At 38.6% G+C, this 25,673-nt stretch overlaps 1 protein-coding gene across 7 annotated transcripts in view; it reads right to left on the bottom strand.

The window, feature by feature from the left end:
• Positions 1-25,673, bottom strand: part of fryb (furry homolog b (Drosophila)) — a 59,078-nt gene that overhangs the window by 5,582 nt on the left and 27,823 nt on the right. For 5 of the 7 annotated variants that reach the window (XM_008427342.1, XM_008427336.2, XM_008427333.2 and 2 more), the window contains exons 11-57: positions 24,628-24,729; positions 23,340-23,443; positions 23,046-23,154; positions 22,018-22,104; positions 21,456-21,627; positions 21,237-21,369; positions 21,046-21,153; positions 20,814-20,940; positions 19,450-19,563; positions 19,058-19,222; positions 18,700-18,786; positions 18,358-18,614; positions 18,092-18,281; positions 17,417-17,541; positions 16,494-16,551; positions 16,118-16,209; positions 15,533-15,705; positions 15,261-15,421; positions 15,073-15,183; positions 14,831-14,985; positions 14,557-14,656; positions 14,288-14,459; positions 12,676-12,926; positions 12,449-12,595; positions 11,658-11,826; positions 11,480-11,570; positions 11,275-11,348; positions 10,214-10,364; positions 9,061-9,164; positions 8,390-8,481; positions 8,217-8,310; positions 7,889-8,108; positions 7,591-7,742; positions 6,614-6,801; positions 6,437-6,531; positions 5,220-5,418; positions 4,909-5,133; positions 4,460-4,658; positions 3,911-4,008; positions 3,489-3,659; positions 3,119-3,259; positions 2,831-3,016; positions 2,382-2,546; positions 1,066-1,140; positions 739-909; positions 541-549; positions 38-232 (exon numbers count right to left, since the gene is read on the bottom strand). In XM_008427342.1, coding sequence (XP_008425564.1) covers positions 38-232; positions 541-549; positions 739-909; positions 1,066-1,140; positions 2,382-2,546; positions 2,831-3,016; positions 3,119-3,259; positions 3,489-3,659; positions 3,911-4,008; positions 4,460-4,658; positions 4,909-5,133; positions 5,220-5,418; positions 6,437-6,531; positions 6,614-6,801; positions 7,591-7,742; positions 7,889-8,108; positions 8,217-8,310; positions 8,390-8,481; positions 9,061-9,164; positions 10,214-10,364; positions 11,275-11,348; positions 11,480-11,570; positions 11,658-11,826; positions 12,449-12,595; positions 12,676-12,926; positions 14,288-14,459; positions 14,557-14,656; positions 14,831-14,985; positions 15,073-15,183; positions 15,261-15,421; positions 15,533-15,705; positions 16,118-16,209; positions 16,494-16,551; positions 17,417-17,541; positions 18,092-18,281; positions 18,358-18,614; positions 18,700-18,786; positions 19,058-19,222; positions 19,450-19,563; positions 20,814-20,940; positions 21,046-21,153; positions 21,237-21,369; positions 21,456-21,627; positions 22,018-22,104; positions 23,046-23,154; positions 23,340-23,443; positions 24,628-24,729 — 6,564 coding nt within the window. The remainder of the gene's footprint in view (positions 1-37; positions 233-540; positions 550-738; positions 910-1,065; positions 1,141-2,381; positions 2,547-2,830; positions 3,017-3,118; positions 3,260-3,488; positions 3,660-3,910; positions 4,009-4,459; positions 4,659-4,908; positions 5,134-5,219; positions 5,419-6,436; positions 6,532-6,613; positions 6,802-7,590; positions 7,743-7,888; positions 8,109-8,216; positions 8,311-8,389; positions 8,482-9,060; positions 9,165-10,213; positions 10,365-11,274; positions 11,349-11,479; positions 11,571-11,657; positions 11,827-12,448; positions 12,596-12,675; positions 12,927-14,287; positions 14,460-14,556; positions 14,657-14,830; positions 14,986-15,072; positions 15,184-15,260; positions 15,422-15,532; positions 15,706-16,117; positions 16,210-16,493; positions 16,552-17,416; positions 17,542-18,091; positions 18,282-18,357; positions 18,615-18,699; positions 18,787-19,057; positions 19,223-19,449; positions 19,564-20,813; positions 20,941-21,045; positions 21,154-21,236; positions 21,370-21,455; positions 21,628-22,017; positions 22,105-23,045; positions 23,155-23,339; positions 23,444-24,627; positions 24,730-25,673) is intronic. The other 2 variants (XM_008427337.2, XM_008427344.2) reach the window with 1 other exon arrangement.

The raw sequence follows: 25,673 nt of genomic DNA, 5'->3' as shown, positions 1-25,673 counted from the left end.
GGAATAATGATTTAGTATAAAAACTGAGGCTACTCACAAGCTGGGAGTGGGAGAGGCTCTGGCTTGTTGAGGACTCCTCTTCCTCTGAGGACTCGTCTGAGTCGTGGGGGTCTTCGTGACCCAAACTCGGGGTGCTGCCTGAGTGCTGGCTCTCCTCCAGCAGGTCTCCCAGTTCGGTGCTGTCCAGAGACCGTCGCCGCACGCCCCAATTAAAGTTGTCAACAGTCTCACCCTGGATTAAACACACACACAGACATAAACACATTGGGAGAAGAGAGGACCCAACTGCAAAACTCATTTTCAGGTCAAGCTGCTGCCTTTATGAGCATAAAAAGCAAAATGAAACTGTTACTCAATGGGACATAATATGCATTTAGTCTTACAGTTTATCCCACAAGAGAATACAGCAAAAATGTCAGCAATGTAGAACCAAGCTGTGAGAGCAAAATTAAGCAGTAATTTTCAGCATGAAAAAGGGAGCCAGCAGCACCAATGCGCTTATAAAAGCTTGTGTTAGGTGATTAGTGTGGGACGACTTACCTGAAGCTCCTGGGCAGCAGGGGAGGAGAGAGAAAGACACAGAGTTAAATAGAGAGACAGACAAGGAGCAACAGAGGAATACACTTCACTTTAGACACTGAAGGAGGACAAAAACTCAAATAGAGTTAAAAAAAACAGGGAAAAAAAGAGAGAAATTGAACAGGTGGTGGAAATTGTTTTCAGTCAAACCTCTCTCACCTCCCCATCCTCCAGCTCCACATCCAGGAAATCAAAATCCCTGAAAACTCTGAACTGCTGTTCGCTGGCAGTGTCATCCAGGGTGTCCTCTCTGGTGCCGCCCTCCTCTGAGGAAACCCCGCTCTCCCGCACCTCCATCATGTCCAAGTCACCGCAGGACGAGAAAATCACCTGAGCAGAATGAACATAAAGAATCAGCATTGTGAGCTAATGAAGGCGGCTTTGGATAAACACAAAAGCCTGAACTAGGAGAAAAATGATTTTGTTATACTGGGTAAACAGGAAATACTTGTAACACTTGTATGATAATGTTAATAAGTAGCTTACGGATGGGTTCTTGGTAAGTCCCACTTCTTGTCCGCACAGAGACAAGACGTTTACCAGCTTCTCTCTGGTTCTTTTCTGTGTGGGGCAAAACAGCAATGAATAAAAATGTTTAACAAGAAACTAAATAGCATTATGCTTCCGTTATCATTCATTTTATATACAAGGAACTGTATTCTTTTAGAAAACTATAATCATTCATTCAATTTATTTGTCATGTTTAGCATCTAAAAATGAGAACACATTTGTTTTAATCACAATTTTAAAAACTAAGTATTTTATTTGATAAATTAGAGACATAAAATACAGATAATTTATTTATCAATAAGATCATTTATCAAATAAAATACTGTAGAAAATTTATAGCAAGGCCAAAACATTGTAGTTCAAAGAAGAAAAACAACCAGGAACTGTGAAAGATCAGTGTGCAGTAACTACATTTTATACCCCACCTGCATTACTGCATGATCTGTTCTAAATTTTACTCATGTATGAAGATAAGTGGCTTTTTAAAAAACAGAACAACACTGAATCCTTTTCGTTCTGCATATCAGAATCTTTAGCCTTTGCAATTTAATCTCTGGCTAAGCCAGGCTAATACATTATTTGTAGACATCATTCAGGGTTTTGTAATAACCTATAAAAACCTAGATGAATTCACATAACCACAACTTAAATACTCCAGCTATGGTCTGATAATAACATTGCTTAATTTTGTGGCATGCTATGCCAACACTGTCTTCACTGATGAAGATGTACTTATTTTGGCATGCTAAATGCTTTAATTTGGCTCCAAGGCAGGCTAGTCTGAATTATTTTCCATTTAAATCTGTAAAAACTGGTTCACCACATGGAGTACTCATTGTGTGTTGTGCATTGAATGTTTACCTTCAAAAKGTTAGAAATGTAGAAAAAGTAAAGTGAAAAAAGTAAGCTTACTCTGTCCCTACACAGTAGCTTGCTGTACATTTTAAACACATAAACCATAGGAGCATAATGTAAAAACTATTTTAAAACATGTTAGAAATGTAGAAAAAGTAAAGTGAAAAAAGTAAGCTTACTCTGTCCCTACACAGTAGCTTGCTGTACATTTTAAACACATAAACCATAGGAGCATAATGTAAAAACTATTTTAAAACATGTTAGAAATGTAGAAAAAGTAAAGTGAAAAAAGTAAGCTTACTCTGTCCCTRCACAGTAGCTTGCTGTACATTTTAAACACATAAACCRTAGGAGCATAATGTAAAAACTATTTTAAAACATGCWAACATCCACATGAAGGTAAGAAACAAGGAGACACCTCCAGGGTGTTAAACTACCTGAGATGATTGTGGACGCCTCCAGCTGACAGGCACCAGGATGGTGTTGGAATTTGATCCAGAGGAGGTGGAGGAGGTGCTTCGTGTTACAGCCATAGCTCTGGCCTTCCCCTCTCTGCCCCCAGAACCCTGGAGCCCATCAAAGCGACGTCCGATAACTGGTGTCTGCGAGAGCAACACAAAGCCAGCTATAAGTCATGCAGTAGTTTAAATAGATTTTTATTTCCTCCTTCTCTCCTTCTGCCATGATGCTTTTGTGTCCGAATCTGTTTATGCTAAAGGCATCTGTCCTGTCCTGCTTTACTCAGCTTGTTTTATGCTTTTTCATATGTTTCTATATTGTCTTAATTAACCTCGTAATAACAGGGAGAATTTCTATTAAATATAATATAGGAAGAGTAAGCAAGTTGTAAAAATAATAAAGAGCTTAAGAAGGGCTTCGTGCTCACCTCAGAGATGTCAAACGTGAAATCCAGGGTTTTCCCCGGCAGAGCCTTAGCTGAACCATCCCACACTCTGCTGACCTCAAGATTGGAAAGATCTCCTTGAGAGTGGATATACGACGGGTGTACTAGACTGGCAGAACGTGAAACTACCAGTTTTAGGATGTTCAAAGCGTCCTTCCAGTGTACCGTCTATGAAACGACACATTAAACAACATCAATAGAACGCAGGAGACTGCGTCATCATCTAACTTTATTAAAAATAAAAGCAACATAGAGGAATTAACTACTTACATGGACAAACTTTTCGATTGTTTTCATGACATCACCATTGAACTGTTTGACTTGAACAGCTGTCAGGTCCATGTGACTGAGCAGACAGTAGATGATCTGAAGAAGAGGCAGCTGCATGTTGGGGATGCCCTTATCTAGCAGCTGAGACATGTAGAGGCAGATATTTTAGTAAGTGAAAAGCAACTGCAGAATTCCTGATTAAAAGGAGTGTCGCAGTGACTCAGTGTCCTTTCATACAAACGAAATGCAAAAAACCTCAGCAAAATAGCAGCCGAATGGCATCTTTACTCAGATTTCCGCTTCCTTAACCTCCAAGTAGTTGAAAAATCTAGGAATAAAATTAGGAAAGGGATGTTTTAGCAGCTTTTACCTCAGCCATATAGGTGACCATGTTGAGTGTAATATCGGAGAACGCCTCGTGGAGGTAGCGGCAGACCACACTGACCCATGAGAAAGGGTCCCGCGTGTAGGATCTGGTCTTATAGAGAGTCATCACATGTGCCAGGTGGGACAGCTTTGTGTTCTTCTCCTCCAGACACACCTGAGTGACGTAAAATGTTTTAGAAAGAAAGAGCCAAATACCACAGAGCCATGCCAGAACCGACGAAGCGTTGAACTGCATTTTTATCTGATCCACCATCAAGATTGCAACCATTTTTTATTTTTTCAGACACAAAAAGTGGGATCTTTACCGCTTCATGTCATTTCCAGTAAAATCATCGAGGAAACATACAGCACTGTAGCCAACAGCACAAATAAAATAGGCAAAAAGCAGTAAAAAGTTAAAATCACCTGTGCAATCCTCTCAGCGCTCTCCTTACAAAACTGTGTTGGATGGCTGAAGTTCTGGACGAGGTGAGGCAACAGACACAACACGTTCAGAGGAAAACCTGCAGACAGACAAGAAGCTGGATTTCAGTTCATAGAATCAAATTAAGTTGCATATTTACATGTGTGGCATAAAAAGATATAACCCTTTTTCTCACTATCTCCGATTTAATCAGACCAAACATTTACAGTTTTAGAGCAGCTGGACAACTTATTAGAAGATTTTTTTTAAAATTTCTTCTAATTAAGAAGTTTAGACACACTAATATTTCCTTTTTCTTCACACAATTTGGAAAAGCCCAAACGATGATTTCATGTTTTTTTAATATGTAAACTTCTGAATTTGGAGAGTCTAAAAACATCTGAAAAACATTTTCTCCTATTATTCTTACCTTTAGAAAATGAAAAATGCAGGACAGAGAGTTATGCAGTACATCAAATGTACATCTTTAAGTCTGCTGCTATCCACAGAACAACATGAAGATAAAAAAAAGGCTGATTAACATCACTCACCTATAGACTGTGAGCTATCAACAACAGGCACTCGTGACACCGGCGTGAGCTGGCAGAATAGTTGTAAAGTCAGGTCAGATGTCGTCTGGGAGGTAAAACCTTTCAGCAAAAGCTGCTGAATGCCAGAGAACCCACTCCATCTCAACTGAGCCTGCAGCTTTTCCAGTCGTTCACGGTTCTCCGCTCTGTCCAGGGGCACCTGCAATAGAAGCAGTTTGAGCTTTCCTAAGCTAAAGCTTTTTTATATACACCTTAAGGCTGTAGACAGTGAGGAGTGTTATAGTCGCCCCTCTAAGTCTTTTACAGGGATGTTTTATAAGAACATTTTTCTAGCTGACAGTATGATAAAGAATAGCACAAACAGTCATTAAGGAGTGGTTGTACTCTTTTACTTTCACCTGTAACTCTGCCATAATCTCTGTTCTTATAATTGTATCAATCTTATTTACCTTTGACAGCAGCTTGTGAACAAGTCGAAGAGACATCTGGTATTCAAACTCAAAATCGGACTCCATGAGTGACACAGCTACCCAGAAGACCGTGGCCAGGATCGATGAGGGATGGGAAACGTGTGAAGGGTCTGACAGCGCACTAGGATCAATACGATTGGTCGATGATGTGCAGGACCCTGGGGTCCTCGCTACGCGGGACAACAGACCGTGACTGTTGCAAGCCTGTCAATTGAAAAGACACTGGAATTAGGAAGTTGTACTACACTTAATTATTGAAGATTGATTAAAAAAACATCTGTCTGTCTTGCCTGTATACGATCCAGAGTTGCACTGCGGGGAGGATCACTCAACACGTTACCACACTCGCCAAATTTCTTGGGGACAGAATAGGAGCGCTGATGTCGTTGTGATGAGAGACCAGCAAACCCAGGGCCAGGGAAGTTCAGCTGACCTGTGCTCTTTCTGTTCATCAGTTTGTCACTCATCACAAAGTCTGGTGAGGATGTCCTATAAATAAAACACAACGAAAAAACGAGACTGTTTATATCCCTACTGCATTTAATCTCTCTAAGACAGAAGATTGTTTAGCTCAAAATTTGGTTAAATCTTTACAAATCATAGTGTTCACAATAAATATATGTGCTTGTGATTTGGTTAGAAATAAAAATAAAAAAGTATACACTGACGTTTTCTTTAGTAAAGCAACAATATGGAAAGGTTTAAGGGATGTGAATACTTACTAGGGATACAACGGTATATAAATATGCACCAGAAATTTTGGGTTCAGCCCCTTTGGCTCAAAATGCATGTGTATCAAACAAAAGCATTTTTACTTTGAAGCTGAACACACACAGACAGAGTTATTGCAAAAGTCTGATGTTCCAGGAAAGCTACGTTTAATTTTATTGAGCTACAATGATAACAGAGAACGAAAGAAGAATCGGACTAAAGGTTTGTGAGCATTTTACAAAACTTAGCTTAATTACTAACCAGAAACAAGTTTAAAATTAATGTAAACAAAGCTTAGGTTCAAATCCTGCAGTCAGTGTAATAACCTACACAGCAGCAGACATCCTAGAAGGATTTCCTCTGAGGAAAGGGGAAATCCCAACAGCTGAACTTTTAAGGTGCATTCAGGGAACACTCACACACTCAACTCTCTATATATCAAAACAACTCCAAAGTGATATAAACATTTTCATCCAATCCAAAATAACCATCATAATCATTAAACACTTTAGGTGGTTTTATTCTGGTACCAATGATCCAAGATTGGCTATATAATTTTCCTTAATTAAACTGAAAATAGTTAAAACAAATCTCCAATCACTTCTTTCCTAGACACTCTTTGAGGATCTAAAACATGATTCAGTCAAACAAAAAAGATTTGTTTCTCTTGATCAAATCATACTGAGAAAAGTTACATTCCATAATTTTAGTGTACCTTTACACACCTAATATTACATTTGATACTTCTGTGTACTATTAACTGTAGTGCACTGCAGTTAAACATTGAAAATCCTACCTTGTGAGAGCTGCCATGAGATCACTGTTCTTTAGACACTCTGCTAGATTCACCACTACAGCCTCCAGCGTCAACAGGACCTCCATCACATAGCCCTGAAACATATAAGCTAAATAAATAACTCGGGTATGTCTCAAAGTTGCTTTATGCCTCGAGCCTGAAAACGTTCACTCTCACCTGCACCTCGTCCCCATGTTCTCCCACCACCTCCACAAGGCGTGAGACCAGGTCAGAGACGGCGTGGTTGTTGATTGGCTGTTTGAGGGCCCTGAAGATCTGGAAGGATCGCCCAGCGTAGTGACGCGAGGAGCTGCACAGAGCTGTCTGCAACGCCACATCACTCAGCTGCTGCTCCAGGTGGAAGTCTGAACAGAAAGATGAGATGGACAGATGAATAAAAACACATGGAAACTCATTTAAATGTGTCAAATATACAATGTTCAAAAGGGAATTTGTCCCTTTCTTTTATTTTTGCTTTTTTGGCATACTTAATTTGCCAAAAATTTAAGAGTAAATACCAAAGGCTCAAAATACTCAATTAGAAATTAATTCTTTAAAGGAACATCAATTTCCAAACCAACATGACCTTATGTGAGAAAGTAACTTTCTTTGTTTGGAAGCCTAGCTTAGCTTCAATAATGACCCCAGGCCTAATCACTGCATGACCTATGGAATCAAATTAATTAAACAAAACCTGTCTTGACAACATGAAGTTAACAAAAAGCAAAAAATCAAGCGAATTCAGGCGTACTTTTGTTAGTCTAACAATGAACCGACAGCAGCAGTAGGTCCATCTCCAAGTGATTTCAATAAGTAAAATTAAGGTTTTGGATTAGATTAGTAAAAGTTCAGATGTACGTCTAATTGAGTTCTAAACAAGTTGTTCATGTTTCACTGAAAAAAAAAAAAGTTTCACATAAAACCAGGTTGGTCTGGATGACTATTTACCAGTTATAAATATTATCATTTGAAATCTGATTTTTGTACTTATTCAGGTTATTTTTGACATTAAAGCTAGATTGATCATTTTAGTTGGACAAAAAACCCCAAATAAACAACTAAATACTTTTCAAAGGATTATAGCTCAATATTTGAGTTTTAGTAAAAGGCAAAAAGTATTTGTAGTTTTAATACCAAGAAAAGTGGTTTCTCACCAGACTTGGACTCCTTGAAGACAGAGACAACATGTCGTAGGAAGTTGGAAAGCTGGTCTGTGCTCTTGGAGTTGGGGTTCTTTGGAGTGATGTCCTCGTGTGCCCACAACGGCCCAAAAGCTCTGAGCAAGAACAACACAGTACTCCAGGCACTGTATACCCACCACCAGTAGCACCACACACAAGTTAAACAAGCACTTAAACGTGCACGCAGCACACGGTGTACATTAAAAAAAAGATGCTCTTCTTCACACACATCCTCTAAAGCACCCATGAACAAGAGTCTCTGTGGCATTACCTCGTGGAGAGGAACTCGATAAGCTTGTTTGTTTTCTCGTCCGTCTCATTGGGCGCATTTTCCAGATCTTCAAGGTCATCTGGAGTTACGAGGGGCAAATTTCCAACACTGCCTCCAGTGCTCCCACCACCCAGACTGGCAGAGGATGAGTTGGAGGTGGAACTGAGTCCCGAGTCCACCACAGGAGACGCCTGCCACTCTCGCAGGAAGTCAGGCGCTTCTAAAGAAACGTGACAGCAAGGGTTAAAATGTGAGCTACCAATATTATCAACTGCAAATAAGTATTGAGAACTGTAAACAGCACAGGAAAATCATATTTACTACTCACGTGACTGCTGATACTCTGAGTGGTAGCTGGACTTAATAGTAAGGGTCTTATTGTCTGTGATTTCCCTCGTCAACATCAGCACTGATGCTATTACCTGCAAACACAGAAAGAAATAAAGTTAGCAGTCTTGCTATTGAGCATCCAAATGGATTGTTAACACAGTGCGTTCAGACCTGGAAGTTGTTGTTGCAGGAGAGAGCAATAAGGAGGTGAAGAAGGAGGCGTTTGCTGTGTTCATAAACTTCTGGTCTGTAGTGATCAAGACCTGGAAATACAAACAAACATTCAGTTAGGAAAAATCTGGTATATGGTGCAAAATAAGCTGAAAAACACTGTCTACGTTGTTTTTAACTGCTGAGTGTTCATCTGTCTTTTTTTATATAAAACATGGACTATTGCTAATGATAAATGAATACAGGAATGCATAAGCTTTGAAGTGCATTCTAGTTTTCTATGGCAGCACAAAATGACAACAGTATTTATCTGATGTTTGTATTTCGTTAAGAAGACGGTCTAACAGTGACAAACCTGGCAGCTAAGGTTTGTCTTTATACTTATACAGAATGTGTTTGTCTGCCTAGTAGAAAACAGCTTATTAATTTACGTGGAGATGAAATGAAATGATGGTAGAAGCTCCATATCTGATATAAGGAATAACACCTCACAGACTGTTTTGCTGGTTTTAAACAATAATGTTAATGATCAGAAACATATTTTTATCTTTTTAGGTCAATGTTCCATTCATTCCACCTTTAACTCTGTAATTAAAAGCTACGAGCTTTTAAGATGTTTTGTATAAATCAGGTCAAAGCAGATCAAAGCTGTGCGTATTGCAGACACCCACCTAAGAAGAGGGCGTGAAGTAACAGGGGCAGGTGCAACGCCCAATCTTCCCTCACGCTGTGGTCCACCACCATTTCAGTCATAAAGATGACAGCAATATTGCACCTAAAGGCCAACGCACAGGCAAGAATCATGAGGGCAAAACTAATGAACATTTTATTTTTTCTCTTTTCACACACAACACTCTTACAAAGGTCTCCAACGTCCCTTGGTAATTCTACTTAATGTGAAAAGGTTGTATTCAATTGGACTTCAACTGGACCTTTCTTAGAATAATTATTAACAAAAACCCTTTTACAGTAACTGGTTGTTTATTTAGTGTCAGATTCGCTCAGCCCTCCTACCCCCCCAAAAAACAAACAGATTTTCCTCACACCTTATAATAATGCACTACTTTGTATTGGTCTATCACAAAAGGTCCTACTAAAATATACCAAAGGCGTGTGAATACCTTTGCAACTTAGCGTAGCTCTCTGCACTCTTTAATTTCTCTTTCATACATGATAAAACAATATAATTGTTGAATCAAAACTACAAAAAAAAAAAAAAACAATCACAAGCCTGTTACAGTTTCATTTCTGGCACAAAGAGATGTGTGTCAACAGGTTAAACAAGGAAGTAACTTTAGCCAGGTGCATTTGTTACTCAGTGAAAACTAATTAAGTCTGATGGTCAAAACTGATTGTAAGCATGATTCATGCTGGAACTTGTTAAGCTTCTCTTTGAACAGGAAACAATTAAACAGGAAAACCTGGTAAGAAGCAAAAGTGAAGCTTATGATTCTCAAGTTTCTCGAAGTTAAACAGTCCCGTCTGTTGCACTGTGTTGTAATAAAAGGTTTAGGCAAGTGGGAAACAAAACATGGCAAATCCTCCTAAATAATAACTATATAAACAACATCTGGTTTATCTGGTTTCTGCCTAATGCTTCTAGTGTGTTGAGTGAGTGGTGGACAGGAGTAGAGGTGAAGGAAGGCTATGCTTCTGTTATTGCTCCCATCAGCTATATAAGTACAAACAATTGCTGAACACGGAAAATGCCGACTAGAAAACATTTTTACACCACTGCTTTGGAGCCTCCTTTAGTGCTGCACATCTAGTGCATACCCATTTTTTTGTGCCACTGGTTTGAGATTCCAATCAACATGTGCATACCTATGCAGAGGTCCTCTGGGAGTAATGGTTTCTGGAAGGTAGTCTACCAGAGGGGCCCAGCAGCCCCCGTTAACAGGCATGGGTAAGGGCTGAGGCCGGTTGGTCTCCAAAACACCAAGAAGCCATCCAGCGTATGGTGGCAGAGGGTCATCTACAAAAAGAAAATATCAAAAATAAAATCAAGGACACTTCATCCTTCTGCACTTGGACTATTGAGAATCATTCATTTTTACAGTGTTATAGTCCTGCAAGAGCTACTACTGCTAAGGGATGTTCATAGATGGCATTATATTTAGAGACAATGTTTTTGTACTTTTTTTAAAAGTAAGTATAAGAAAGAATCCCAGCCAACGATTAGATAAAAAACAAAAAACATTATTAATGCATTATAAATCAACTATATGTTATTTTAACTGCAGCTGGAACCGGTTTCCAGGCAACCACCAGAGGCAAAACCTATAAGCTCAGTAGTTTTCTAAAATATAATTGCTTGGAAGATGCTGTTAAACCAGATTATCTGATGTATACTTTTCATGTAAGCTATTGTAAATAAGAACCAAAAGGTTGGAAGGTGATTAGATGATTTTAGGCTTGACAGGTCCTGATTGGTTATCAATTATCTTTGTATGTAAGCAGTGAATGCACCACATTGACCGCTAATAAACATTGGATAGCTATATAAAACCCAATGTAATATGGTAATGTCATTATATTTCTTTGATTAAAAATCTGAATGGAGGTCATTCAAAACAAACACATAAAGATATTAACCGAGATGAGCCTTATTTTAGAAACAAAATATTTGCCAAACATAGCAAAAGACAAAGAACTCTGAAAATGTGAGGGGAATTCCCAACAGCTATTTTTGACTCACCCTGGAGAGTTTTACCAGAATAGTAACAACTTGCTTAAAGCTTTAGAGTGGTGTATATTTTAGACTAAAAGGAGAAATATTCCGGATTCTTTAACATTCTTTCCACATGACCTCCTGCTTTTGTAAGACCAGACACAACCTAGATTCTGGACTTTTTACACTGACATGCTGTCATAAGGTAACTCACTCTTTTCATCCTCATAGGAACCTCCAGAGCTGTTGCTGTAGCGGGACTCCAGCCTGTTGTGAGCCCTCGCCCTCCTGAATGTAGGACATTAAAGATGGAAATCAGTCTCAAAGTTTCTACATTTTCCTGTCATTTGTGGGGTTTTTTTCTATTTGTAGTAAGATTAGAGACGCTTTGACTCTCAGTATAGGGAAATGTAACTAACCGCTCTCCATTCTCTCTGACCAGCTTATTTTCATCTGTGTCCGGTAGGTTCTCCTGACCGGCCACCACAGTGTTGCTGCTGGATGTGGTGCCTGCAAATAAAGAATAGATTTCAGATCTACAGACTTTCTGTCACAATAACACAGACAAAATCCCCCCCAAAACAACCATCTGTTCACCTGTCTGTGAAGTCGAGGCTTTGCTGCTGGCAGCGAAGCGATAGAAGGGAGGATTGTCACAGTGCAAAACTACAGGATTGACTGGATCAGTCTGCTGCAGCTCAAACAGAAGCTCTTCCATAGTCTGGATGGTGTTGTTTCGACACAAGTAGATCACAACTTTTTTAATCTGAAACACAATAAGAATTGGAAAGATTGCTGAATTTGTTAGCTCAGTTTCGAGACTGAAATTTCCAGAGTTGTCAGTCCCTTACATAGAGAGGGAAGGAGAGAAATTAATGGCATAAAAAATGAATAGAAAAATAGACTAACAAGTAAAAGAACAGAGAGAAATAGGAAAAAGAAAGGCAGAAAGAGAGAAAGAAAGAAGGCATTAAAAGAAAGGAAGAAAGAAAAAAGAGAGGAAAAAGAAAAGGCATAAAAAGAATTAAGAACTTGAAGGACAGAGAAAGATGTGAAAGAAGAAACAAGAGAAATGATACAGAGAATGATACTTTGGGGGGGGAGAAATGAAGGACAGAAGTGAGAAAACAAGGAAGAAAGAAAAGAATGAAAGACATAAGGGAGAAAGAAACACTGGGAACAAAGAAGTAGATGCAGGGCGGGAATAAATAGAAGACTATAATTACATTTATTTTTTAATACCTTATTTTCTTCTTCCATATTTATTCAGACCAAATAAATATGAAAACAAAATTCCATATATCTCCATACTTTTCCAAGCTGGATAGGAGTCCATTCAAAAGGTTTCTTCAAGAAACTCATATAGTAGGATTTTATATTTTACTTACATACGGCAACAATGTGGTGTCGCTGCTGACGCCACACAGACTGATAAGGAACTGCAGAGTGATTCGCAGGTTGTTGCTCCACCTCTCGTTGGACACCAGAGCATTCCAGGCATTCTCGATCTCAGGTCCAGGAACTTCATCTCCATACTGATCACGTAAACACCAAAGATGTGTCTAATTCTGTTGATGAATTGTAAATGTTTGTGCAAAACAAAGAACCCTCATACCTTAGCGGTCATGAACATGAGGTTGTTGAGTACCAAGGACGTCGCCTGCAAGGACCCCCATCCGTTCCCTCTCAGACTGGGGGTCATGCCCTGCGTCTGACTGCGGGTTTCTTCCTCAGGCGTGCAGGGGCTTGAAGCTGGAGGCAGGAGCCCCGTATCCACCAGCTCAATGTTACTAAGCCAGGGCAGCAGGTAGGACAGCATGATCTGTCTGCCATTAGGATGTGTAGTGGGGAAACGTTGGCTCACCTCTGCATGACAAAAACATTATGTCAGAGAATATAATCAGAGTTTCTGCGAGTTTCAGTTAGTGAAGATTGTGTTAAAAATACTCTATTCTTTGATAAAAAGGCTAAACAGCTGCGTGAACTGAAGGGCTGACAAGACAAAATCATAAACTTTTGATGTTAAACCTGGACATAATTAATAATGATCCATTTCAAAATGTTAAATGAATTTTAAGTCCGGATATCAAACCCCAAGAATCTTGAAACATTAAGAACTGAATAATATCCTGTACAAGCAACTAAATAAAATATAGATGGATGATGACGTGCTTTCTGGGGACAGACAGAAAATGACCAAAAAAGTCATTTAAAAAAAGAATATGTTGAATAGTTATGGCAGGTTATGAATCAATTGTATTCTTGGCTCCAAATTAGGGAACAACCCAAAGCTGAGGGAGGAAATGCATGGCTCCTTGGGGAGTCAACAGCCAGACCATCAAGAAGACCACAGATGTTATTTGTCAGCATTGGTTTTCATAGATAATTTTTTTTTTTACTATAAATTTTTGTCTTTTGTCAAAAAAAAAGTCCTCTGATGTCCCTATGCTTAAATAAGCTTAAATAAAAAAGCAGTTGTTCTCTGCATAGTTGCATCTCTGCATAGGGTTTTGCCTTGACTGTCTTGAATGCTTCTGCGCACAAAATGTCCCCGAGAGGGACAATAAAGAATTGACTTGTCTGTTGCCGGTCTGTTAGGTCTCTAAGGTCCTGCTCTCTGATTATATTTCTGCTGACTCCCTTTTTCTCACTGGAAGAATAAAACTGGGGCTGGACACTTCATAAATATTTATGACTAGGGTGGACATTCTGCTAAGCAATGATGTCATTGCAAGTGAAACATTCTCAGCTGCTTTTTGCTAACTTTTTGTCTTGGCATTTTTCGGTTTTGGATATTGAAATTAATTTCATCCTTGTGAGCTACAAGTAAAAAATGAAAATAGATTCATTTTAAGAGCTAAAACAAAGTTAAGAGCCGTCTCAGACATCTTCCATACAGTATGTTGGAAGTTAGACACAAATAATCACAGATTGAAAAATAAACTCCATGTCAAGGACACTTTGGCGCTGCTGTTTTGTTATCCACTGCTGCTGCTGAAACATTATAGCACAGCAGGACATAAAGGGATGAGGATAAAAGTTTCAGTTTACACCTGGACCAGTACTTAGGCTGTAGCTTTTATTTAAAAAATTCTTTTACAACATAAACATGCTTTTTCGTGAACATTTGACTAATTTCCTGCATTATATGATCTCAACCCTTGTTAAGATTAATTTGTATTGTTGCACTTTGTGACTATTGTGCATATTAACAATGAAAGACTTACCTGAAAACAGAGGAAGTGTGAGTTCGGGATACATGCTGGCTAGCTGGATGGAGAGCTGAGACAGGTTGACGCTGTAGAGCGGAGGTAGTGGGCCGTGTGTCCCATACAAAATATTACCCGGCTTTTGCTCCACCATCCTCTTAGAGTATGCACACAGTCGGGTCTCCAGCACCTGCACGCATCATTTAGCCTTTACTGTCAAGTTTCGGCTTTCACCATTTCCTTTTTACCTATTTATATGAACACTAATAAAACCCACTCGTCCTTACCTGCATGAGCTGCATGGAGATTTCATATATCTCCCTGTTGCTGTCTGAGGCCTTAAACAGCACAAGATTGAGCAAAGTCACCAGGTCAAATGGATAATTCCTGTTAAAATGACAAGACACTATTACCAGATGGATAATCACTGTAAGCTACAAAAATAAATAGAGCAACATATAATTTGACAGTTTAAAGAAAACAGGTTTAATAACTTCTCGAAACATTTTGTTTGATGTTGATACGAGCAACGAAGGTCATATCTAATGAACGATTACTGACCTATTGCCGCAGACTGTGGCGATGGCCTTAAAGCAGCCAGAGGCCAGTTGGTGAGATCCTGTGAAGCAGCGATCCACAGCCCAGTTGAACAGATTAATTTGGTCTGGGTTCAGCTCTAAAAGAAGTATGACTACTTCACACCCGAGACGATGCACCTTAAGGGAAACAGAATTTTATTAATTAAGGTATATCTATAGAAAACAGCACAGAGACTTTATATCAAAGCCAGCAGAATAGTTTACCCGCAGGTCATGACAGGCCAGGATGTTGTCCAGCCATTTGTAGAGATATCCATCAGTGGACAGACCCACATTGTCAAAAACTGGACCACAACACAAAACTGCAGACATGGCCTGGAAGATAAAAGCAAAGCTGCTGCTTATTTTTCTGAAATTAGTCTGGAAAAGAGCAAAAACTCAGGATTGTTTACCTTGAGGGCACAGTACTGATAGCGAGTGATCTGGTGATTGCGATCACTGTAGCGATCGAGGGGAGTAAACATAACACTGAAGGGTCCGGCCCACTGGCTGAAGAGGATGAAGAGGTGGTGTCTTAGCGACTGCTGAGGGAAGAGGAAGCGCCTGTGGTGGACTGCGCAGGTGAGAGAGCGTTAGAAGTATAGACCGTAGGCTGCTGTAAGATCATTAAAATCCACACTTTTACTGAAAGAGAGAACCATTGGGAGGCAAAACAATGACTTACCTGGAATACACTGGATAAGATTAGCCACCATCCCACTGAAATGAGCTCTGATGTCTTTAAGGACATCCAGCTCTTTCTCATTCTCAGCTTCCAGAAGCATCCGGGTTAGATCCACATACTCAAGGAACAAAGCTCCTAGTGCCAAGGAATCTCGCTCCAGAGCTCCATTGGTGCTTTAGACAAAGAAAAAGAAAGAGAAAGCAGATCGTAGAAATAGAGACAATTAAAAGAAGGGTGTGTCAGAATATGAAAGCCTAAATAAAAAGGGCAAGCAACGATTAAATAATAATAACAAAAAATTGAAGTGTTAACTCACGCTTTAAAAAAATCTTTTGCTGGATTTGTGGCTGCAAGTCTTACAAATTTCTTAATTTCTCATTATTGGTTTTTAGTTTATTTCTTCATGCCAATCTCTCATCCCAAATAGGCCAGATGAGTTGTCTGAATGACTAATAGTTATGGTGTAATACAAATTTTAAGTTGTTTGTCTAACACTTTAAATTATAATAACATGCATAAAGCTTTGCATTGTGCTTTTTAAGGCAGAGTAACTACATTTCTCAGGAGCTGAAATGTGCGTGGTACCTGTCACTGATGACTCCTGCACTGGCCAACAGCTCAAAGATCCTCAGTAGCTGCAGCCTGAGGAGATCCCTCCTCTCTCTGCGTTTCTTGTTCTGAAAGGAGGAAAAGCTGGTGTCAGTTTACTGCTGCTGTAAAAAAAGGTGCCACACTGCGTAATCGGCATAAACATTCATTATCTGCTGCCATATTGTAAGTGGAATGAATGCTTCTCCATTCTCTGGCAGATTACTGAGCTTTTTAACAACAGAACAAGCTTTATTTTTTACTCCATTGTTTAGCAGAATTACATTTTTGCAGTGTTTCTTCAGAAACTGCTTATTAGTAATAATATTAATCTTTTTTAATGTTTTGGAGTGCGTCTTAGAGACTGTGTTACCTCTGGTCTACGTTCCAGTGCTTCTTTCATCAGTGGATGGAGTTCTTCAACCAGTTCCCTGTAAATCAGATGTAACAAAAACTGAATACCACAAAACAATGACAGGTGAATCTGTCTGGGTAGAATTTTATCTCTTTATCACATAAGTACCTTTTTTAAAACTAGATTGTCTTTTTATAGTTAGGCATCTCCCTTTTGCAATGAGCTGCCTCCACTTTGCAAAAAAAAGAAATCGTTCAAGCTAAGAATTCCTCTTCCACATCAGTGACGCTTTTTTTTCTTCCATTTGGATCACAGAAGTATGCAACTTATTTAAGCTATGACAGCAATGTGGAGACAGATGGGAGTAAGTAATGGATGCAGACAGGATAGTAACTGGTAATCGAGTTTGTCTCACGTCCGTGTTAAGGTCAGAACAGCCTTATCACTAACATGAGACTAATATTTCACTGGAATCTACAGTGCATTTGAAAGTATTTATACCTCTTGATTTTTTCAACATTTTGCCCTGCAGCACCCACAAACTTTAAGATATTGAGATTTTATGAGACAAATTGCCACCAAATAGTGCAGAAATTGTGAAGTGGAAGGAACATGAGACATGCTGTTCACAATCAGTTACAAAAGAAATCTGCAAGGTGTGGCATGTATTTAGGCCATGTAACAGCATTTTTTTTAAAGTTCAAGAGGAGTGTTTCCTTTTGCAACACACTATTGTAAATCCATGTGTTCTCTATGCTCCTAGCTTAAGCTAAATTTCAGCCCACAAAGCAACAGTTAACAAACAAAACACACACTTTATGCAAATCACAGATTTCTGATCACACAGAAACAATTTCAAGTCCATAATCAGAGCCTAGCGTTTAAGATACAAGGTCTGCTTAGTTGAAGGTGTGGATGCGTGCTTGTTTGTGTTCAAATACCTGAAGACTAGAGCGTTTGTGCATCCGAACCCCAACACCAGAGATTCTGTGATCTCCAGGCTCTCAGCTCTCATCAGTGGGACAAGCTGTTTTAACAGCCAGGCGACAGAGGGAGTTCCTATGACCTGCAACACAAATACACACATTTATCACTCAGCAGCAGTAGTAATAGGTTCCAGGATTTTTTTATGATGAAAATATCAAATTACAAATACTTTTTTGTTGATAGCACTATATCTTTTCGTATAACTTAAATGGAAAATAAAAAGAACTCAAAAATAACATTTTTTATGGATTGTATAAAAAAGTTTTCAGTAAAAAGTTAATATGGAAAAAAAGGATAAATCTTATTGGTTTCCCTATTGTGCTCTGTTGACATCAAATAGTTTAAAATAATTTACAAAGTCTGCCGCAAAAATCAAAGCTTACATGACTGCAATGAATAATTTCTACCAGGAGGAAAGATTCAATAAAACCAAACAGGTATCAGTACCACATGGACCTAAATGACTATTATAGAAGCATATAATTATTATTTCATCAAAATACTGAACTACAAAGAGAAATATGTTCATATTCCATGGTTATGGTTTGTTATTTGGCACAAAACAGAGCTTTGGTACCAAACAGAGGTACAATTGGCTATGGGAATCATTAGAAACACATATTTCACACCTTGTTGTCATAAGTAACACTTCCATCAGGGGTGGTGGCGGTGATCTCAGGTGTGGAAGCCCTCAGGTGGCCAGGTGACATGATGCTAGGTTTGGCTACACCCAGACACAGGATCAAATAATTACGCCACAGTGAAATGTAGCTGTCACTGGAGCCTGCCGTGTTGGTCTTCTTCGCATTAACTGGGCTGCTGCAGAAAAAGAGAGGGAGTTATTCAGATTCCACTAAGCATTCTTTGCTGCTCATGATTTGGAGTGGAATCATACTTAGGGTCAACCAGAGGCAAAAGCAGCTGCAGGCGTGTGAAAACGTAGGGCCATGCGTATCCCAGTGCGGTAGAGCAGTGCTTGGGCAGGTGCTCCTGTCGCAGGAATATGTGCAGGCAGAGCACCCATGGGTCCTTCACACATTGTGCGAAGATCCAGACGTAGCTGGGACTCTTCACGTCGTATGAACTGCTCACCAGCCGAGCCGACCACTCTACAAGCCACTGTAGGTCAACGTGGTGACTGAGCGGTAACGACTGAGGCAGAGGAAAAATGATCAGTTTCAATAATGTAAGACTCGGTTGTGCTGGATCTAGTGTAGTAACTTTAATCAACACTCACTGAGTCAGAGTGAGCCACGTGAACAAAGCTGTTCATTACAGCGGGGCTCAGCTGGTCCAAGACCTCTATCATGGGTTTGTCATCATCCTGTAGCGGGCGGCATTCAGATAATCAGCTCTTTATATAACACCATCACACCAACAAAGAAGTCACTGCAGGATGACTAATAAAATCTTGTAAATTATGTGCTTCTATGCATTTTTTTCTTTATAATAGCCATTTTCTAACAAATTCTTAATATATTACTATACAAAGACTGGTCTTTAAATGTATATCATTTTCACATTTAAACCAATATCGAATGCTAACTGAAGCGTCAGCTTTTGCTGCCTGAAGAGTCAAGCTGTTTGTGCTTTACCTCTGCATGTCCCAGAGCAGTAAACAGGCAGCGTATTTCTCTTAACACACCGACAGCTAGCTTTCTCGTGCTGATCTGACACGAGCAGAGGAGCAGCAGCGCCAGTCCCTCCACCGCATGGAGCACTGAGCAATGAGGGCTGCGCTCTGGAAGCCTGGGGCTGGTCTGAAGGAAGGAACAGACAAAAAGAGAACAGGTTCAGACACTGACTAATTTTGCATTACCAGTACAACTGTAACCAGAGATCAATGAAACTAATCATTTCTTTTGTTCCTGAGACCACAGAGTCACGTTTTAGGATATCACACGTGCAGAAAACAAGTTCCACTTAATCTAGTTGCGTTTTTAAGAAATTAAACACCAACAACCAGCTGGCTTTCATTGCTCCTTACATCAGTTCCCCCTCGCATCTTCCCCTGGAGCTGCAGAGCGAGCCTCCACTGTGTGAGCAGCTGCAGGAGGAGCTTGACAGATGCATCCTGAAGACCCTGATGGGTGTCTTGGACCTAACAAGCACAAAGGATATTTGTAGACGCACCACAAATTTGGAACAAACTTCCAGAAAACTGTAAAACAGCTGAAACACTGGGTGCCTTTAAATCTCAACTTAAAACCCACCTGTTTAGAGTTGCTTATGGCTAAATTAGGGTTAGAGTGTGGGTTTTGATGTTTTTACCTTTTTTTTTTTATGTAAAGAAGTTTTAAAGGTTTGAGTCCTTGTCAAATGGCAGTTTGACTAAAGTCCTAAAGAAGGAAAGGCTTGTAGAGCCTCTTATTTTCGAGGAGACCCCATAAGGTAAATTATTGGATAATGTTTTTATCTTTTTTTTTATCTATTTAATGTTTTTATCTTTACTTTCTAATTTCTTTTTATTTCTCAATGTCACTTGCAGTTTTTATTTTACTTATGTAAAGCACTTTGAAATGCCTTGTTGCTGAAATGTGCTATACAAATAAAATTTGATTGATTGATTGATTGATAGACACCGACATATAGTATTTATTCTAAACATATGTAATGTATTTATTAATTACAAGACAATTTTGCTTGGTACTGGTTGTTAAATTTTTGTCTCATTTGAGCTCCTGTTACAGAGTTGCAGCTGGTATGTAAATACTGCCTAATGCCTTTTTTTGAGCAGGTTTTGAACAATCAGCAGGGAGATTGTCTTCTTTTTTAATGATTTATGTTTTATTATATTTATATTTACTTATTATTATTATTATTATTATTATTATATTTTTATTTACTTATTATTATTATTATTATTATTATTATTATTATTATTATTATTATTCTCTCTTTCCATCAACATATCCAATTGTGTTACTGTTTTGTAAAGCTCTTTAGTGCAGTTTTAATCTGTTTTTAACAGCCATATAAATAAATTTGACATTGACAATAATCTTACATAATATGTATGACAGGAAACACAAAGTATCTGATTTCTAATTAGAAGTTCCTCAACCTCCTTAACTTGAAAAAGTTAAAAGAATAAAACTATTTCAGTTAGATTAACTGTAAAGGAATTACTCAGGATGCCAAAAGATTTAGTCAAAGAAATGTCTTAAAATGTGTTTTATACATAAACTAAAAGTTGAAAAGAGAAAAACACTTTGTTATCTGGGTGCAAATAAATGCAGCAGGCACTGTACATAATAAAAAGGCTATTTCTATCATACACAAACTAAGTTTATGCTAAGTTTTAAGTTGCATATGGTGGCTTTGCATAGTTTTAGTTAAGAGATGCTGTACCTCACGTAAAAGGAAATGTGTGTAACCAAACAGAACGTCTTCCCTCCAGTCTGAGAAATCAAGTAAGAGGCTCTGCAGGGAGTTTTGAGAAATGAGTCGAAGTTCATCGTCCATGTGCACTGTAAGTCTGAGGCAAAGGAGAAGAACAACAGTTTTTATGTGTCCTTAATGAGTTATTTTAAAATGTTTAAAGCATTTTCAGTCAGTTTTACAAAATCAGTCTGAAAGTTACCGTGAAAGTAAGTCAATAAGCTCTGGTTTGGACATGCTGTCAGGAAGGATACGGGGAATGGCCGCCACACACGTCCGAAACAGGTCGATTTTAGGCTTCCTCTCTCCGCTAAACAAGAAGATATTAGGAACCAATAACTCTTTTTGATAAAAGCTTGATTATTCGGAGAAGTCTAGGGCTTAGATGCATACGTGATCATATCCTCTGGTTCTTTGTTGAGCATCTGGACGCTGGTGAGCATCATGCAACGACCAACCTCTTTGTCCAAGTGTCTGAGGATGTTGTCCAGAGCTTTCCGCACTTGGGAGTAGTACAGCGACATCCCTGCAGCGAGCAGACGGAGACGAATCGCAGTGTTGGTAATAACATTCCCATTACAGCAGAGTAAAAGCTTGCTGATAGACTCAGACCTATTAGCTTGGCCTCCTCCTCAGTTAGTGTTTTGCTGAGATATGTCTTCTTCTTCTTTAAAGAGTTTCCAGAGGGCAGAGTTGCTCCAGTGTTTGGCATTGGGGGCTCTCCGTCCTTCTGCTGAAGAGCATCTGCTATCACCAGGAATGCGCGCAGACCAATGTTCATACGCTGAAAGAAAAACCATTTGTAGTCTTTAAATTGCAGGGTGGACAACAGCAGTTGGAAGCTAATTGTAAAGAGTGTAACAACAGCAATAGAGAATTACTATACTACTTAACTGAAGTTGTAAATATGGTTGATTAATGTAAAACCTGCTGCAGAGCATTGTGACGTTCAAAGCAAAAGGATAGACCGCATCTAAAAGAAACTAACTTCAAGCTTTTCCTACAGCTGCACAAGTAAATTGTCGTTAGCCAGGTACAAAAAAATTCAGGGCTCCAACAGAGAACATATTGTTCTCAACCTAACTAGAATAACAGCTGGAATGCCAGAGATACACTGTTGCACTGTTGCGTAGTAGAGTTCAAATGTCTGAACACTTGTGTCTGCTCTCCTTACCTCTGGGTTCAGACTGAAGGCTTTGGCAGGTTTCCCAACACTCAAAAGGTCAAAAATGATCTCCTTCATGGCAAAATCCAGTCTCTCCTACAAGAAGGAAAAACATGCTGCTCTTATTTGCCATTTTTATTGGTGAGCTTCTGACAGCTGATCCACATTAAGCGCAAACACTTAAAATTAACCATTTCAGAGTCGTGAAAGCTGATGATGAGGCTACACACAATGGTTAAACATGTCCTGCTGCCTCACCTGCAATAACAAAGAAAACCCAGTTTCCTAATATTTTGCAGCCCGACTGTTAAAAATAGAGCAACTCTGTCTGATACTGACATTAGTTTGATTATCTGAAACGTGAGTGTGATTACAAAAACATGTAAAAAGGGACGTGGCCTTTCAAAGAGAGTAACACATGAAGATAGAAACTGGGAGTATTTATTCTCTAGCTTTTATGTCCTTCATACACTGGTTAAAACCATATTTAATGTTATTTATCAATAACACTGTATTTAGAGCAATGCAGAGTAAAAATTCATAGAAGTCAAAATCATTAAAGAGATAAATGGAGAAAAAGGCAAACTTTTTTTAAATGTTGTTTCTGGTTTTATTTGTGCCTCCAATTGTTTAAACATTGCTCCTTAAAAAATAAAATGTAGGGTTTCTAAAAGTTGTCTTAAACTTTCTGTAACCTTCTTGATTTCAATCTAAAACCTAAAGAAATTATGAAAATAATTACTTCTTCAATTAACAACTAATAACATTCAATACAGGAGTGTAGTCTTTAGTGAAAAGTGTATTGTAAAAACATGTTAGTATTTATAGAGCAAACATAAAAAGAATACTGTTAGTCCAATAAAGTTTTCACAAAACAGACTGTTTACTGTATAATGAGCTATTTTCAGAGACTGTAGCTTGAATTTTTTAAACATTTTTCAAACTAAACATGCAGAGAAATACAAGAATTTGTCAATTTTTTAAGATAAATGCATTTTGCAAAATGCACTACAAAAAGTTACCTATTCAATACACACCTGAGCAATAAACTGGATAATCTTGACAAAGATATTGAGGGGCATGTCTCTGGGCACAACACTACGACTCCCTTTAGGAAACAATGTGGAGGTGATGGACGTCAGACGGCTAAAAGAGACAGGCAGAGAAATATTAGTAAGAACAATTTGTTTTGTCTCGTCTTTACAGAATCCAGAAACCAAAACAGTTGAAAAATAAAGGAGTCAAATCACATTAATAACATAAAAGAAGAATGCAGATGAGACAATAGATTTACAGTTATGCTGAGGATTGTAACTACATACAACTGTTACCTCTGGGTTGCAGTGTTGCTCTCACACTTTATCCGGATCATGTAGACCCACAGCAAGCGGTAGAGTGACTCTAGAGCCACACGTGCCATCTTGGGATCTCTGTTCTATATTAACAAGCAGAAAAACACAAAAACATCTTTCATTGTGTCGATGATTTTACATCTCTTTTTATTTACACTTTCTAAATGGATCCTAAAAAGAAATCCTGCAGCACTTATTTTTTTCTGTACACGAAAGTGATAACTGTTAGTCATGACGTTTTACAGGCTTTTGTTGTGACGGTTTTTTTAATCATTTGCATATCAGTCTACCGCGGTTTGCTTGAGGCAACAGACACTGATTTTACAGATAAAGGAGGTGGCGCTATTGTGGCATTTAGGTGTGTTAAGTGTACATACTGTCTTTCTTTCAAAGGCAGAAACGTGGCATGCAGTCGTTACACTGTAAGTTAACATGCTATTGATCACAAAACAAAGAAAAACTAGATTTAGAGGCTTGTAAAAGTAACCTCCTCATATTTTGTCTTATTGCAGTCACACATTTTACTCCATCAAGTCTGATAAACTGCTCTGTTGCTGCAAAAGCAAGACAATGCAGCATCCCTATTTGTTTCCACAATAGGGATGGCGTCTTCATTTTGATGCCGAAACAATGTTTTGTATGTAGGCCAAAAAGTTTAATTTCAGTCTCATTTGATCAGAACAAAGCTGTCAACTACATAGTTTGTGACAAATGGAAAAAGTACATTTATTGACATCTTTTTTCTGTTCACTCTTTTACAAATGACAAATTTGTCACCATGGTGACAGATTCTTCCAAATGAACAGGGGATTCCTCAATAATCCTCTCCCTGTAAATAGGGTGAGTGACGTCAGCCCACCGTCTCTCGTTGAAATGCATAAAACTCAAAATAGCAGCTAGCAAGCAAGAGCTTCTTCCAAAATGTTGTCATGTTTCAGTTTCCTAACTTCAAGCAACAAACAGCACATAGAAAAATCTGACTGAAGCTGTTTCATCAAAAGGTAGAAGTACAACAAATTTGCTTCAATACCTGAAACAGGCTTTTTTTTTTTTCAGGGAGTACAGAGTTGAAATGACAGGATACAAAAAACCGAACAACAGAATTTAAGTTTAACAAATCAGAACTACTTTGTGTTGATCTATCAATAAAATACATGAAGGTTTATGGCTGTGATGTGTCAAAATGTGGAAAAATTAAAGGTGTGTGAATACTTTTGCAAGTCAGTGCAATAGAAGCTGCATTTGCATGATGCTGCAGAAAACTGACCTTGAGGTTTGAGAGGCAGTTGTTTAGGAAAATGTGCCATCGGCTGAGAAAGAACTGCTTCTGACTGACACACAGCAGGCACGTCACCAAAGGATAGAGAGCCTGATATGGGGAGAGACGTTACATCACAGATCATTAATGTAGAAGAGGAATCACGACAAAAAAAAAAGATCTAATTTCACATGTTCTATTAAAGCAGCAATAACACTAACATCAACAACAACAATCATGAACTTGCTGTTTAGTTTAAGTTATTACTGAATGCAGACTGCATAGACATAATTTCTGTCTTACAAATGATCCCTGTTAGTCCAGATAAAACCTCCTTTTGAATGGTTTTGTAAATGTTACCTTTAAAATCCATCATATACCTGACACTGCTCATCACTGAAGGCATTTGTTTTCCAAATCTCTAACTCATTTCAATGCCTCTTCTCATTCTTAGCTTCTCAAGAATGTAAAACCCAAAACAATTAGAGAAATGCTCTACATTGCTGCCATGTTTGTCATGCCTGTCCATTCTGCTATCTGTCATTGCAGGTTATTGTTAGTGGGCATGAATGCACAGTAATGCTCATTCGGAAATACATGAAAAAAAAAGTATTGTTTGAAAAGGGGTGTGTAAAAGCTTGACTGCATAAGTTGGCTACGGTATGTAGAGAATTTGTAGAAATAAGCGTGCGTACCAACGGAGTGGCATTTCTGTATCCCAGACAAAATGGGTGTCTGCTGCAGCAGAACAACGAACCCAGGTAGATAACTAAAATAGCAGTTATCAGCAGCATGCAACAACAATACAACACAGCAGCTCTGTGACGTTGCTTGTTAGCAGTTACGCCAGTCAAATAACCGTGGGATATAATCCGATGGTTGGAAAAAAAATATAACAAAAAACTCACTCCGATTTAAACACGTCAAATGCTTTTCACCATCAGTAAGATGTTTAAAAATGAATCGAGAAAAAGCACAAAATGTGTAAGGAGCTTTAATGGTTGCATTAATAGATGCAAATAACAGGAAGCCAAGTTGTTTGTCAGATATTCATG

This window comes from Poecilia reticulata, linkage group LG14 (genome assembly GCF_000633615.1).
Source record: "Poecilia reticulata strain Guanapo linkage group LG14, Guppy_female_1.0+MT, whole genome shotgun sequence".
NCBI classification, from domain to species: Eukaryota; Metazoa; Chordata; class Actinopteri; order Cyprinodontiformes; family Poeciliidae; genus Poecilia; species Poecilia reticulata.
The sequence above is the reverse complement of the archived record's forward strand: the minus strand, read 5'-3'. Positions and strand labels throughout refer to the sequence as shown.